This window comes from Gopherus evgoodei, chromosome 11, assembly GCF_007399415.2.
Source record: "Gopherus evgoodei ecotype Sinaloan lineage chromosome 11, rGopEvg1_v1.p, whole genome shotgun sequence".
Lineage (NCBI taxonomy): Eukaryota > Metazoa > Chordata > Testudines > Testudinidae > Gopherus > Gopherus evgoodei.
In genome coordinates, this window is record NC_044332.1 from 79,595,299 (window position 1) to 79,611,214 (window position 15,916).

Below are 15,916 nucleotides of genomic sequence, written 5' to 3' on the forward strand. Positions count from 1 at the left end.
CGTACTCAGAGAGTAGTTGTTAATGGCTCCCAATCCTGCTGGAAAGGTATAACAAGTGGGGTTCCGCAGGGGTCTGTTTTGGGACCGGTTCTGTTCAATATCTTCATCAACGATTTAGATGTTGGCACAGAAAGTACGCTTATTAAGTTTGCAGATGATACCAAACTGGGAGGGGTTGCAACTGCTTTGGAGGACAGGGTCAAAATTCAAAATGATCTGGACAAATTGGAGAAATGGTCTGAGGTAAACAGGATGAAGTTCAATAAAGATAAATGCAAAGTGCTCCACCTAGGAAGGAACAATCAGTTTCACACATACAGAATGGGAAGAGACTGTCTAGGAAGGAGTATGGCAGAAAGAGATCTAGGGGTCATAGTGGACCACAAGCTTAATATGAGTCAACAGTGTGATACTGTTGCAAAAAAAGCAAACATGATTCTGGGATGCATTAACAGGTGTGTTGTAAACAAGACACAAGAAGTCATTCTTCCGCTTTACTCTGCGCTGGTCAGGCCTCAGCTGGAGTATTGTGTCCAGTTCTGGGCACCGCATTTCAAGAAAGATGTGGAAAAATTGGAGAGGGTCCAGAGAAGAGCAACAAGAATGATTAAAGGTCTTGAGAACATGACCTATGAAGGAAGGCTGAAGGAATTGGGTTTGTTTAGTTTGGAAAAGAAAAGACTGAGAGGGGACATGATAGCAGTTTTCAGGTATCTAAAAGGGTGTCATCAGGAGGAGGGAGAAAACTTGTTCACCTTAGCCTCCAATGATAGAACAAGAAGCAATGGGCTTAAACTGCAGCAAGGGAGATTTAGGTTGGACATTAGGAAAAAGTTCCTAACTGTCAGGGTAGTTAAACACTGGAATAGATTGCCTAGGGAAGTTGTGGAATCTCCATCTCTGGAGATATTTAAGAGTAGCTTAGATAAATGTCTATTAGGGATGGTCTAGACAGTATTTGGTCCTGCCATGAGGGCAGGGGACTGGACTTGATGACCTCTCGAGGTCCCTTCCAGTCCTAGAGTCTATGAATCTATAAAAGCCCATTTTTAGTATAAATGAAGCTGTCCCAACATTTTAGTGAGCAGGCTGGGAAGTCAGGAACCTTGCCATAGAATTTAGGTCCAGCTTCACACAGAGCTCAAGGGGCCTTGGGCCAGATTTGTAAGGTATTTAGGCACCACTAGGTTCCTAGCTGCATCTTTAGGTACCTAAATACCTTTGACAGTCTGGGCCCTTTGACTCCAGTGAAGCTGGACAGTGCTGAAAGATGCTCATTATTTACACCTTCTCATCACCCCTGGGTTGTTGTACTGAGAAAAGCTGTTGGGTCTGTCTTGGTTTGGGCTCTGCTTTTTTTCCCCCAGTTGCTCACTGTTCTGCTTGCTCCCAGCAGCTGCTCATGAATGGATTCTTGCCAAACACCATGAGAGAAGTTTCCTAAATTTATAAATAAGCCCAGGACTTTGATGGAAAACTCCCCACGATTAGTCAGAACACCCTAGGCAGCTAAGTGAGCACATACCCAGTGAGAAGACAGATTTCTACAGCGACCATCAAAGCCGGTCTCAGGTGTACCTATCCCTGCTTCACAACCTCCATTCAATTAATGGGATAGGTCTCTCTTTCACTGGGGACTGCCATTCTTCCCAGCAAGGACTCAATCCAGAAAGTACAGCTGAGAGAGCTGGCTTCGCAGTTAAAAAGCCATGGCAACCAGTCTTACGAAGCTGTGGGAAGAGAAGTCTCCGATTTCCAGTGATTTCCACTGGGGATGCCAAGTCAACCCTACCCTGCATCACCACAGTCAAGATGATAGCTCCTCTCCAACTGGCAAATATTCATTGTTGTGATTAAACTGATGACAATTTAAAGTTGTGTTGCACGCATTCACAGAGCTTCAGGCCAAAATACACCAACAGATCATTTGCTCTGATCTCCTTATATCACAGGCCCTTGTTTTTCATCCATTTACTCCTGTATCGAGCTCAATAACTTATGAGTGAAGTATATCTTCCAAAAAGGCATCCAGCCTGGATATGAGGCCATCAAGAGATGGAGAATCCACTACTTCCTTGGGAGTTTGATCCCAACTTTTCCATTAATTTGCCCAGGCATGATGTCAGGCTGACTAGCATATAGATACCAGAGTTATCCCACTTGCCCTTTCTGAATACTGGCACAACATTAGCACTCTACTAGTCTTCTGGAAGTTCCCTGATACGCCAAGATTTATTAAAAATTCACATCAGCAGGCCAGAGATATCCTCAGCCAGTTCTTTCATGACTCTTGGATACAAGTTATCTGGGCCTGCTGATTTTAAAATGTTTACCCCAGTAGATATTTAACAAGTATCAGAGGGGTAGCCGTGTTAGTCTGGATCTGTAAAAGCAGAAAAAAGAGTCCTATGGCACCTTATAGACTAAATACGTCTGTTAGTCTATAAGGTGCCACAGGAGTCTTTGCTAGATATTTAACATCCTCCTCACTTACGAATGAACTGAAAAGTATTTTATCATCCTCAGCTAATCACCTCACGTGATATGAGCACATCACCCTGCTTCTTTCCAGATAAAGAACACAAACATTTATAGATCACCTTTGCTTTCGCTGCATCATTAACAATTTTACCATCTCCACCTAGCAATAGGCCTATACCATTGCTAAGATTTCTTTTGTTTCTAATATACTTAAACTCTTATTGTCCTTAGCCCTGCCAGCCAGGGATTCTTCCCTGATGTCTTTAGCTTACCTTATCAATTTTCAACACTTCATAACTTCCAATTTATATTGATTGACAGCTACTTCCTTTTTTTTTTCTCCTCCATTTGTTATATATTGCTTTTTATTTTGAATTGCTGCCTTCTCTTCACCACTGAGCCAAAGTTGTCCTCTTTCTTGATTGTTCAGTCATGGCTTTTTGACCAGCTAATAAATACTTTTTAAAGAACACTCAATTTTCATTCCCATTCTTCTGTCTAAATTTTTCCTCTCAGTCGATTTTTATCAGCCTTAGGAATTAGCTCTTTTTAAGCAGCAAGAATATATATTTTTGGTTGGTACAGTCCTTTGTTTGCCCACATTGAATGTAAACAGATCATAATCACTGGTCCCCAGGCAATCACCAACTTCCAGTCCAGTAATTAATTCATCTTTATCTGTTATAATGAGATCCAACATAGAGTTTCCCCATACTAGATACAACTCCTTTTATGTTAGGAAATTATCACCTATATTTTTTAGAAACTCCAGTGACGTTTTCTATTGGCTACATGAGACTTCCAGCAGATTTCTCCCTGATTGAAATTCCCCATGATAACACAATTGTCCCCACACACACATCACAGACAGGTGCTTAAGCAGTAACTCATCTCTGGTTTGATTTGGTGGTACATAACAGATCCCCCACTGGTACCCACTCCTGGGCTCTGCTAGTTAGCACAAAAAGCCTGGAATGTATTTCATCATCCTTATAAGACATGAGTCCATCATCCTGCTTCTTTCCAAATACAGAATATAAACATTTATTGAGAACTTCTGCCTTCTCTCGATCATTAACAACATAGGAACATGGGACACAGGACTGGAAGGAACCTCCTGGGTCAACAAGTCCGGTCTGCTACTATCACAGAACAACCCCATCATATCATCTCATTCATAAATGTATCAAGGTCCATTTTAAAACCAGAAAGGTGTCTTGCCCACACTCCTCCTACTGGGGGGTCAGAAACTGTCTTCTAATTCCCAGCCTACATTCATGCCTGCCCAGTTTATCCCCATTTGTTTTTGAACAATTGACAATTTTAGTGTTCTAGTGATTGTTCTGGTTTATAAGTCAGTGCAATGACCAGAATCTCTGGCACTTTCCTTTAAAATCCCAAATTCTTCACAGTGTGTGTTTTGGATTTTGGAGCAGATGTGAGGGGGGGAGGCACATGTGCTAAACCAAGTGGCAGGTGTAATGAATATGGGACAGCAGGTTCTATGTATTTTAGCACTCCTCCCATTTCCCTTCTCCCTCTCCAGCCCCATCCAGCCAGGAAGCCTCAGCAGCCACTTGCCCAAACAACTAGCCAGTAAAAAAACTTTTGAGAAAAAGCCAAACATTGCAGGGATGCCAGACAGAGCATGAGTCACCTAGCTGTCAGCAGCAAATGAAGCTGGACTTTGGACTGCAGCCTCCTTGCCCCTTGCTCTACATCTCACCTCACGATGCAGCTGGTTTAACTAGACAAGGAGTAAAGGCAGTTTTGACTGGGGGCTGCTGGCAGGTGGGAGGCGCTGGGGACCTGATGCGGGGGGGTCAGCGGGGGCTGACATATTACTATGGCTCTTTGGCAATGTACACTGGCAAATTCTGGCTCCTTCTCGGGCTCAGGTTGGCCGCCTCTGCTCCGGACTAACAGCACACGCAGCGTGATGGAGGAACAGGACTGACAGCACACGCACACCCAGCTGTGCCTCTGACTCGTGTGCTGGCTTCTCAGATCTCTCTGCCAATGAAACAGAGACCAAGTCCAAGGACCCAGAGCTGGATCCCAGCAGCAATACTGAGACAGGGACACACTGTCCCAGCCAGTGGCATTGAGCAATCACTCCACTTCCCTGTATGTGTCACTCTTCAGAATACAGGCAACAGGAGCACTTAACAAGCATTAACCTTCAGCAGGGAGACAGCTGCCCCTCAACCTGCTCCTTCTAGAGAGCCCCACAGATCCAGGTAGCCACCATCCATTCCTGCTCTGCCTCTGCCACAGCCCAGGCAATAGCTGCCCGCCCCAAAATGCCACACAAGGAGCAGCAAGAACGCAGCCAGCTCAGAGGGCAGCATTCCCCAGTGGCTCGGACAGTGACCCTGCACATTTCACCCAGATAACAGTAGTGTCTTTCCAATTCAAGCATTAAGGGGAACATCTTCCTGAGGATATCATCACCAGTTTGTGTGCGAACATGCAGGTTTGCTTCTCTTTCAGTGAGCACGTGTCCACTCTTCTGTGACGGTAGCCCTTTCTGCACAGGCCTTCCACAGGGGGGAGGGGAGCATGTACGGTGACCAGATGTCCTGATTTTATAGGGACAGTCCTGATTTTTGGGTCTTGTTTTTATGTAGGTTCCTATTACCCCCCACCCCCATCCCAATTTTTCACACTTGCTGTCTGGTCACCCTAGGAGCATGCTAGGCATCTGTCTGCAGCAGCATGGCAGAGTTTTCCGGAGTCCCCACCACCAGCTGTCGATCCTACTGGGAGTGTTAAGTGGGTTCTGCTGACTCATGGAGATGGGTTGCTCATTACCCATCTGGACAGAAGGAAGGTGGGAGCAGCTCCAGGAGAGGGAGAGGATAAAGGATGTGGGCTGAGAGGGCTGGGAGAGGAGCCCTAGGAGCAACCCAGCTTGGGGAGAAGGACTGAGCTGGATGTTATTTTAGGGCTCAGTCACAAGTGGCCGAGCCAGGATGGTCCCAGCTAGTCTCCCAACAGGCCACCTCTCCACATAACCCCCGAGACAGACGCAAGCGTTTGAAATTGCAAAGGCAGCAGCTACTCATTTAGATTTGTCACCTCAGGACCAGAGTGAGACTCAGGCCCATTGCGCTGCATTGGCTCAAGCCAGCCACGGCTTTATCTGCCTCAACACACTGCTCAAAAGTCACCAACCACACCAGGCAATGCTACCCCTTGCATACCACAGCACACTAAGCCAAGCGGGCAACAGCCCAGGACACTGGGCCACACTAAGACAAGCAGGCGATGGGGCACACTAAGATGAGCAGGCCAAGGTGTGTTTACATAAACACATCCAGGTCCTCTTTGCACTATCACACAGCAGCATCTTTCCCTACCTCATCCACAAACTTCTGCAGAAACGACTTCTCCTGGAAGGGCTCGGTCCTCAGGCGTCCTGCAAGAGAGATGGGAGTGTGAGCATGGCCAGCAGCACCAGCCTGGCCAAACACCCCCGCTCGCTACACGCACTCTCTGTGACAGGGAGATGAAAGGAGAGACTGCCTGGTTTTTTATTGTTTATTGAATTACCTGGGGGAGGAACTAGGCCATGTAATACCTACACATGACACTGGCAGCGCCTGTCAGGAGAGAGAGAACCCCAGTACTCATCAGCCCTGGCACCAGGGCCCATTAGGAAAGCATTACAGCCAAGGAGAGCTTGGTGGCTGACAAGCATTGCCCAGACATTTCTCCAGTCCTGTGACATTGACATGAACTGCAACCATATAGATCATTGTTGCAACTACTGTTATATATTTGCAGCAAACATTGTACAAAGGTTGTCAAGTGAGGTGTCTATGACAAGGTTCTGGTTTGCTAGTTATGATTATGCACTCTGTGTACATGGATCATTTTTGTATTTAAAGTTGTAAGTATTGGCTGTAGACTGTCTGTATTTCACACTTGTGCTGTGCTTCTGGGTGACATCCCAGACAAGTTGGGGTTAGCTCTGCCTGGCCTGCTTGATGGCCCATTAAGGACCATCAGCTACATAACTGACCCACTGAGAGAAGCAGATACACCTTGTAACTCAGCAAGGCAGGGACAGGCCTATGGACAGGACTGTAAGGGGGTTTTCACACCATGTGCTGAGTAGCCTGTGTTTGGAACAAAGGAAGCAAGGGCTGCATGGCAAGAGACTATAAAAGGAAGCTGCATCTCCTCCATTTTGTCTTCAATCCTGCTTCTTGCCTCTGGAGGAACTTTGCTACAAACTGAAGCTCTGAACAAAGGACTGAATGACCCATCCAAGCTCTGGATGTACTCCAGAGACTTGATTTGAACCTGCAGTTTATTCCATCACCGTTACGAGTCTGAACTAAGAACTTTGCCATCACTGTATGGAATTCATTCCATTTAACCGATTCTAGCTCTCATCTATATTTCTTTTTATGAATAAATCTTCAGATTTTAGATTCTAAAGAATTGGCAACAGCGTGATTTGTGGGTAAGATCTGACTTGTAATATTGATCTGGGGCTTGGTCCCTTGGGATCTAGAGAACCATTTTTCTTTTACTGGGGTATTGGTTTTCATAACTATTCATCCCCACAAGGAGTGGCATTGGTGGTGATACTGGGTAACTAGAGTGTCTAAGGGAATTGCTTGTATGACTTATGGTTAGCCAGTGGGGTAAAACCGAAGTCCTCTCCGTTTGGGTGGTTTGGTTTGCCTCAGTAGTGAAGGACCCCCAGCCTTGGGCTGTGACTGCCCTGCTCTAAGCAATTTGTCCTGAATTGATACTCTCAGTTGTGTCCCACCAAAGGCAGAATCATTACAGGGCCAAGACATGACAACACAGCAGGAGCCCTCCAGGTCACTCAGGGTGGTAGGGAAATCATCTCCGGAAACCCACTAGTAACCATGACAACATGAAGAAGACAGTCCCTGAGGCCTGAATGTGGGCAGATTTGCACCTCAGCAGCAGTCAGCTGGGAAACCACCATAAGAAAGCCCCTTCCTAATGACAGTCACCATTTCAGCAAAGCTGCCCCATCCTCACTGGGGCTACAGCTGTCTGCCCTGAGACAGCACGGGGTTTCAAAGGCCCCTTAGGCAAACTTGGCTTCAGCATTGTCTGCAAGTTTGGAAACATGCGCCAGCCTTTAGGGTTTCCTGCAGTTCAGTAAACACGGCTTCCAGCCCAGGGCAGACAGGTCCAAGGACCTACAGTCAGCTCCCCAGGATGGCTGGGTGAGGAGTACCCTGCAGTGTGAAGCTCCCTGTTCCCAGTGACACTGTGTTGCAGCAAGGAGGCTCGGGAATGACTATTGCCATTACATTCCTGGGGAGAGGCACCCCCATCCCCCACACAACTGTCCCCAAATGGATGGGGAGATGTTCTGGTTGCCTAGAAAGGCACTTCCACAGTGGGCCCCCTCTCAGCACACGAGCCAAGGAGCGAGGTGTAAGCACCTCACAGAAATGCTGAAGGCTTTGGCTAGCACTGACCATGAGGATGAGGCTACCTGCATCTGGAACTCCCAGCAGCCTGTAGGCAGCATTCTCCCCAAATCCCCATCACTGCCTGCACCTCAGGCTAAGCTTATTGCTCCCCAGCCCACTGGAAGCCGTTGTGCTGCCCTAGAACCACCACCACCACCAGCAGCAGCAAGAGGCAAACACATACATTTTGGTGTGTCCCAGAAAAATGGAGACTGCCATTCCAAGCTTCCTCTGCAGCCCAACTGAGATGGAGGAGGGTCTCCCTCTGCTCCCACTCCTTCACGCACAGAACTCACCCAGAGACTACTGCCTCAGAGCGAGGCCCATCATGTTTCCCAGCACCTTGCAGTGGCATCCCACCATGCAGCCCTGAAGCCCCAGAGTCAAAGGTAAAATGGTTACTTACCTTTCTGTAACTGTTGTTCTTTGAGATGTGTTGCTCATATCGATTCCAGTTAGGTGTGTGCGCACGCCGCATGCACAGATGTCGGAAACTTTTTCCCTAGCAGTTACCCGTCGGGCCGGCTGGGGAGCCCCCTGGAATGGTGCCAAAATGGCGATCTATATAAGACCCTGCCGGCCCGACCCCCTTTCAGTTACTTCTGCTGGCTACTCTGACAGAGGAGAAGGTGGGGGGGAATGGAATAGATATGAGCTACACATCTCAAAGAACAACAGTCACAGAAAGGTAAGTAACCGTTTTTTCTTCAAGTGATTGCTCCTATCAGTTCCAGTTAGGTGACTCCCAAGCCTTGCCTCGGAGGTGGGGTCAGAGTCAAGGAACCGCAGATTGAAGGATCGCTCTGCCAAAGGCTGCATCATCCCAAGAGTGCTGGACGATGGCATACTGGGACGTGAAGGTATGAACCGAAGCCCATGTGGCAGCCCTGCAGACCTCCTGGAGAGGAATGTGTGCCAGGGAGGCAGTTGACGATGCCTGAGCTCCCATGGAGTGAGCCGTAACAGCAGGCGGAGGGACGTTTGCCTGATTATAGCAAGCACGAATACAACCAGTGATCCACAAAGATATTCACTGAGAAAAGACCAGGGTGCCTTTCATCCGAGTTGTTTTATGAGAGGGTTTTGTCTGGTCTATATAGATGGCAAGTGCCCGTGGGATAATACACACGACTGGAATGTTGGTGTGGATGGGTATAGTTTGCTCAGGAAGGATAGACAGGGGAAAAAGGGAGGAGGTGTTGCCTTATATTAAAAATGTACACACTTGGACTGAGGTGGAGATGGACATAGGAGACGGAAGTGTGGAGAGTCTCTGGGTTAGGCTAAAAGGGGTAAAAAACACGGGTGATGTCGTGCTGGGAGTCTACTACAGGCCACCTAATCAGGCGGAAGAGGTGGATGAGGCTTTTTTCAAACAACTAACAAAATCATCCAAAGCCCAAGATTTGGTGGTGATGGGGGACTTCAACTATCCAGATATATGTTGGGAAAATAACACCGCGGGGCACAGACTATCCAATAAGTTCCTGGACTGCATAGCAGACAACTTTTTATTTCAGAAAGTTGAAAAAGCTACTAGGGGGGAAGCTGTTCTAGACTTGATTTTAACAAATAGGGAGGAACTTGTTGAAAATTTGAAAGTAGAAGGAAGCTTGGATGAAAGTGATCATGAAATCATAGAATTTGCAATTCTAAGGAAGGGTAGAAGGGAGTACAGCAGAATAGAGACAATGGATTTCAGGAAGGTGGATTTTGGTAAGCTCAGAGAGCTGATAGGTAAGGTCCCATGGGAATTAAGACTGAGGGGAAAAACAATTGAGGAAAGTTGGCAGTTTTTCAAAGGGACACTATTAAGGGCCCAAAAGCAAGTTATTCCGATGGTTAGGAAAGATAGAAAATGTGGCAAAAGACCACCTTGGCTTACCCTTGAGATCTTGCGTGACCTACAAAATAAAAAGGCGTCATATAAAAAATGGAAACTAGGTCAGATCACGAAGGAGGAATATAGGCAAAAAACACAGGAATGCAGAGGCAAGATTAGAAAAGCAAAGGCACAGAATGAACTCAAACTAGCTATGGGAATAAAGGGAAACAAGAAGACTTTTTATCAATACATTAGAAGCAAGAGGAAGACTAAGGACAGGGTAGGCCCACTGCTCAATGAGGAGGGGGAAACAGTAACGGGAGACTTGGAAATGGCAGAGATGCTTAATGACTTCTTTGTTTCGGTCTTCACTGAGAAGTCTGAAGGAATGTCTAGTATAGTGAATGCTTACGGGAAGAGGGTAGGTTTAGAAGAGAAAATAAGGAAAGAGCAAGTAAAAAATCACTTAGAAAAGTTAGATGCCTGCAAGTCACCAGGGCCTGATGAAATGCATCCTAGAATACTCAAGGAGTTAATAGAAGAGGTATCTGAGCCTCTAGCTATTATCTTTGGGAAATCATGGGAGACGGGGGAGATTCCAGAAGACTGGAAGGGGGCAAATATAGTGCCCATCTATAAAAAGGGAAATAAAAACAACCCAGGAAACTACAGACCAGTTAGTTTAACTTCTGTGCCAGGGAAGATAATGGAGCAGGTAATCAAAGAAATAATTGGCAAACACTTGGAAGGTGGTAAGGTGATAGGGAATAGCCAGCATGGATTTGTAAAGAACAAATCGTGTCAAACTAATCTGATAGCGTTCTTTGATAGGATAACGAGCCTTGTGGATAAGGGAGAAGCGGTGGATGTGATATACCTAGACTTTAGTAAGGCATTTGATACGGTCTCGCATCATATTCTTATAGATAAACTAGGAAAGTACAATTTAGATGGGGCTACTATAAGGTGGGTGCATAACTGGCTGGATAACCGTACTCGGAGAGTAGCTGTTAATGGCTCCCAATCCTGCTGGAAAGGTATAACAAGTGGGGTTCCGCAGGGGTCTGTTTTGGGACCGGTTCTGTTCAATATCTTCATCAACGATTTAGATGTTGGCACAGAAAGTATGCTTATTAAGTTTGCGGATGATACCAAACTGGGAGGGGTTGCAACTGCTTTGGAGGACAGGGTCAAAATTCAAAATGATCTGGACAAATTGGAGAAATGGTCTGAGGTAAACAGGATGAAGTTCAATAAAGATAAATGCAAAGTGCTCCACCTAGGAAGGAACAATCAGTTTCACACATACAGAATGGGAAGAGACTGTCTAGGAAGGAGTATGGCAGAAAGAGATCTAGGGGTCATAGTAGACCACAAGCTTAATATGAGTCAACAGTGTGATACTGTTGCAAAAAAAGCAAACTATGATTCTGGGATGCATTAACAGGTGTGTTGTAAACAAGACACGAGAAGTCATTCTTCCGCTTTACTCTGCGCTGGTTAGGCCTCAACTGGAGTATTGTGTCCAGTTCTGGGCACCGCATTTCAAGAAAGATGTGGAGAAATTGGAGAGGGTCCAGAGAAGAGCAACAAGAATGATTAAAGGTCTTGAGAACATGACCTATGAAGGAAGGCTGAAGGAATTGGGTGTGTTTAGTTTGGAAAAGAGAAGACTGAGAGGGGACATGACAGCAGTTTTCAGGTATCTAAAAGGGTGTCATCAGGAGGAGGGAGAAAACTTGTTCACCTTAGCCTCCAATGATAGAACAAGAAGCAATGGGCTTAAACTGCAGCAAGGGAGATTTAGGTTGGACATTAGGAAAAAGTTCCTAACTGTCAGGGTAGTTAAACACTGGAATAGATTGCCTAGGGAAGTTGTGGAATCTCCATCTCTGGAGATATTTAAGAGTAGCTTAGATAAATGTCTATTAGGGATGGTCTAGACAGTATTTGGTCCTGCCATGAGGGCAGGGGACTGGACTCGATGACCTCTCGAGGTCCCTTCCAGTCCTAGAGTCTATGAGTCTAGTGTTGAGAGCATGGAGGCGTGGTTCACGTAGGTCAGCATGCAGTTTTGGGTAGAATACTAGTAGGAAGCGGCGCCCTGGCTCACGTGGAAGCAGGACACCACTTTTGGTAGGAAGGCCGGATGAGGGCTTAGTTGGACTTTATCTGTATGGAAGATGGGATAGGGCGGCTCACGCATGAAAGCCCGGAGTTCGGACACTCAACGTGCGGACATGGCGGCGAGGAAGGCGACCTTCCAGGAGAGAGAGAGAGAAGAGAGCAAGTGGCCAGCGGCTCGAAAGGAGGGCCCATAAGGCAGGAGAGGACAAGTTAATGTCCCATGCAGGCACGGGTGGCTTTGTTGGAGGGTGGATTTTCTCCAAGCCTTTGAGGAAACGCTGCACAACCAGGTGTGCAAACACCAAGCATCCTGTCGCGCCTGGGTGAAATGCAGAAATGGCCACAAGGTGGACCTTAAGGGATCCAAAGGCTAGGTGCTGGCTCTTTAAGGACATCAGGTAGTCGAAGATAGATGGAATGGAAGCCTGGAGCAGGAGCATCTGCCACTGAGCGCACCAGCTGGAAAACCTCTTCCACTTAGCCTCGTAGGTAATCCTAGTCGACGGCTTGCGACTTTCCAGAAGCACTCACCTTATCGAATCCAAACAGGCGCATTCAGACTGGTTCAGTCACGGATCCTCCAGGCTGTAAAGTGGAGCAACTGAAGGTCCGGGTGTGGGAGACAAAATGGTTCTGAGAAATGAGGTCGGAGCCTGAATTGACAGGTCCAGCAGGGTCAGGTATCAACACTGACGCAGCCAGGCAGGGGCTACCAGTATGATATCTACCTTGTCCCGGCGGACCTTGAGGAGCACCTTGTGAACCAGCAGGAACGGTGGAAAGGCATAAAGCAACTGGCCCGACCACTTGATCTGGAAGGCGTCTGCTATGGAGCCCGGGCTGTGACCCCGGAAGGAACAAAGAGCTGGGCACTTTCTGTTGGTCCACGAAGTGAACAAGTCAATTCGGGGAGACCCCCAGGTGTGGAAAATGGAATGTATGATATCTGGGTGTATCAACCATTCGTGGATAAGAAAACACCTGCTCAAGCTGTCCACCAGAACGTTCTGGACACCCAGCAGGTACGAACCTTGAAGGTTGATGAAGTGGGCTAAGTGGAAGTCCCACAGAAGGAGGGTTTCTTGGTAAAGCAGCGATGACTGGGCTTTGCCCTGCTTGTTCAGGTAGAACATGGCCGTGGTCTTGTCCGTTAGGACTGCTACACAGTGGCCCCACAAATGAGGGAGAAAGGCTTGACACGCAAGGAGTATTGCCCTGAGCTCTTTGATGCTGATGTGCAGCGACAGCTCGCTTTCATGCCATAAGCCCTGCGTTGTGAGGCTCTCAAGGTGGGCTCCCCATCCCAGGGCAGATGCGTCTGTGCCCAGGGTTAGGGTGGGTTGGGGCAGATGGAACGGGATCTCGGCATCCACTATCTGGGGGTCCAGCCACCACTGCAGGGGGTTGAGTGTGCACTTCGGGACCATGAGGATCATTTCTAGGCTATTGCGTCCCGGTCAACAGGCAGACACCAATCACATCTGAAGCGGCCTGAGTCTTAGCCTGGCTTGTTGCACCACATATGTACAGGACACCATGTGACCCAGCAGTCTGAGGCACTGCCTTGCTGTGGTGGTGGGAAACTTGCAGAGGCTGGTAATTAAGCCTGCTACAGCCAGGTATTGTGCTTCTGGATGGAAAGCCCTCGCTTGATTTGCATCCAGGACTGCACCTATAAACTCTATTGTTTGAATAGGGGCAAGGATGGACTTCATGAGGTTTACCATGATACCTAAGCAAGTGAATGTGTCCTGAGACTGGACATGATGGTGAGACCAGCCCTGTATAAGTCAGTTGTCTAGGTACATGAAGACATGTACGTGGTGTCAGCGAAGAAAAGCAGCCACGACCGCCATGCACTTGGTAAAGACATGAGGGGCTGTGCACAAGCCAAACGAGAGGGCTGTGAATTGATACTGCATCTTGCCCACCACGAAGCGGAAGAAACGTCTGTGAGAGTAATCAAAATGTGAAAGTACGTATCTTTCATATCGAAAGTAGCATACCAGTCTCCTGGATCCAGTGAAGGGATGATATTGGCTAAGGCAGTGGTCCCCAACCTTTTCATCTGGCAGGGGCCAGACGAAGGACCGTGGCAGCGATCGAGCATCCGTGAAAATGCCGCCAAATTTCGGCGGCGACGCCTCTCGATGACGTCACTTGGCAGCAAGCAGTATCATTGAGAGGCATCGTTGCCGAAATGCCGCAGAAATTCGGCAGCGACGCCTCTCGATGACGCGGTTGTCAGCAGCAAGCAGTGTCATCAAGAGGCATCGCCACCGAAATGCCACAGAAATTCGGCAGCATTTCGGCAGATGCTCGACCTCCGGCCAGGATGCGGGCGCATTTAGATGCCCCCGCGGGCATCATGGTGCCCGCGGGCACCGCGTTGGGGACCTCTGAGCTAAGAAGACCATACAGAACTTCAGGTTGACAAGTACTTGTTGAGCTCCCTGAAGTCCAGAATAGGTCTTAGGCCTCCCTTTGCCTTCAGGACAATGAAGTAGCGGGAGTAGAAACCCTTGCCCCAAGCTCCTGAGGCACTTCCTCCACTGCCCCTAGGGCAAGGAGGGATTGAACCTCCTGGATGAGGAGTTGCTCGTGAGAAGGCTCCCTGAAGAGGGACAGGGAAGGAGGGTGGGAGGGCAGGATGGAGTGGGAAGTGGATAGAATATCCTGTCTGCACTGTGCGGAGGACCCAACAGTCTGAGGTAATAAGGGATCAGGCATGGTAGAAACGAGATAGGTGATTGAGAAAGGGATAACTGTCCGGGGTAAGAACTGGTAGTCTGTCCTCTGGCGCACCTTCAAAATGGGCACTTAGGGCCCAGGGGTGACTTAGACTGTCCTTGACCTTGCCCGGGGGAGGGGTGGTGGTTTGCACGAGACAGTCTACGTTGTAAGTATCGACCTCTGCAATAAGAAGAGTCCTGCCTCACTCTAGGAGGGAAAAGGATGTTGCTGGATGGTCTGTGGCTTAAAGGGCTTTCTTTGGTTAGCTGGGGTATGCATACCTACGGACTTAATGGTGTTTCTCGTGTCCTTTAAGGCAGGAATCAGTTTGATCCACAAACAAGTCCTGGCCATCGAAAGGGAAGTCCTGGATGGTATGCTGAACCTCGGGCGGGAGGCCGGAGGACTGGAGCCAGGCATTCTGCCACATAGTGATTCCCAACGCCAGAGGGTTATGCAGCCGCAGCATCGAGGGAACCCTGGAGGAAGGTCCTAGCAACCAATTTACTCTCCTCAGCAATGGCCTCCAGTTCTGTACGAGCCTCTGCTGGGGGAAGATCTTGGAATCTGAGGACCGCAGACCAAGAGTTAAAATTGTACCTACTGGAGATCGCCAGTTGGTTAGCGATCCACAGCGAGAACCCCCTAGTAGAATAAACTTTTCTCTCAAAAAGGTCCAGCCGTTTAGAGTCCTTTGACTTGGGAGCAGGCCCTTGTTGGCCCTGTCTCTCCTTGGCATTTACCGTGTCCACCACAAGTGAACATGGAGCAGGGTGGGTAAAAAGGTATTCATAACCCCTGGTGGGGACAAAGTACTTTCCTTCTACCTCCTTAGCTGTGGGGGGAATGGAGGCCAGGGTTTACCAGAGTCTTGGCGTTGTTTTGAATGGTTTTATTCATGGAAAGGGCCACCCTGGATTGCCCTTCCAGTCCTAGAATGTCCACCATGGGGTCCTCATCCTTCACAACCTCCTCAATTTGGAGGTTCATATTGAGGGCCATGCACCTCAATAGTTCTTGGAGGACTCTAAATTCCACCGGGGTGGCCCAGACGTGGATGTGCCAGCCATAGCCTCATCGGGGAAGACAAGGACGACTCCACTGAGAGGGCTGGTACAGATGTAACATCCTGGTCAGCCATGGGTGTTTCCTCCTGGGGACCTGGGGTACCCTCTATCGTAGGCACTGGCTCCACAGGTTGATCCAGGTCAGGAGGACAGCTGATAGTTGCCTCAGGGGGCCTGGGGCTCGACTGAGACTGCGGCCCTGGGCTTGGTGG

At 48.2% G+C, this 15,916-nt stretch overlaps 1 protein-coding gene across 3 annotated transcripts in view; it reads right to left on the minus strand.

Annotated features, from left to right (window-relative positions):
• The window catches only part of NHEJ1 (non-homologous end joining factor 1), a 147,371-nt gene that overhangs the window by 113,309 nt on the left and 18,146 nt on the right, over nucleotides 1-15,916 (minus strand). For all 3 annotated transcript variants that reach the window (XM_030579365.1, XM_030579366.1, XM_030579368.1), the window contains exon 5: nucleotides 5,844-5,902. In XM_030579365.1, coding sequence (XP_030435225.1) covers nucleotides 5,844-5,902 — 59 coding nt within the window. The remainder of the gene's footprint in view (nucleotides 1-5,843; nucleotides 5,903-15,916) is intronic.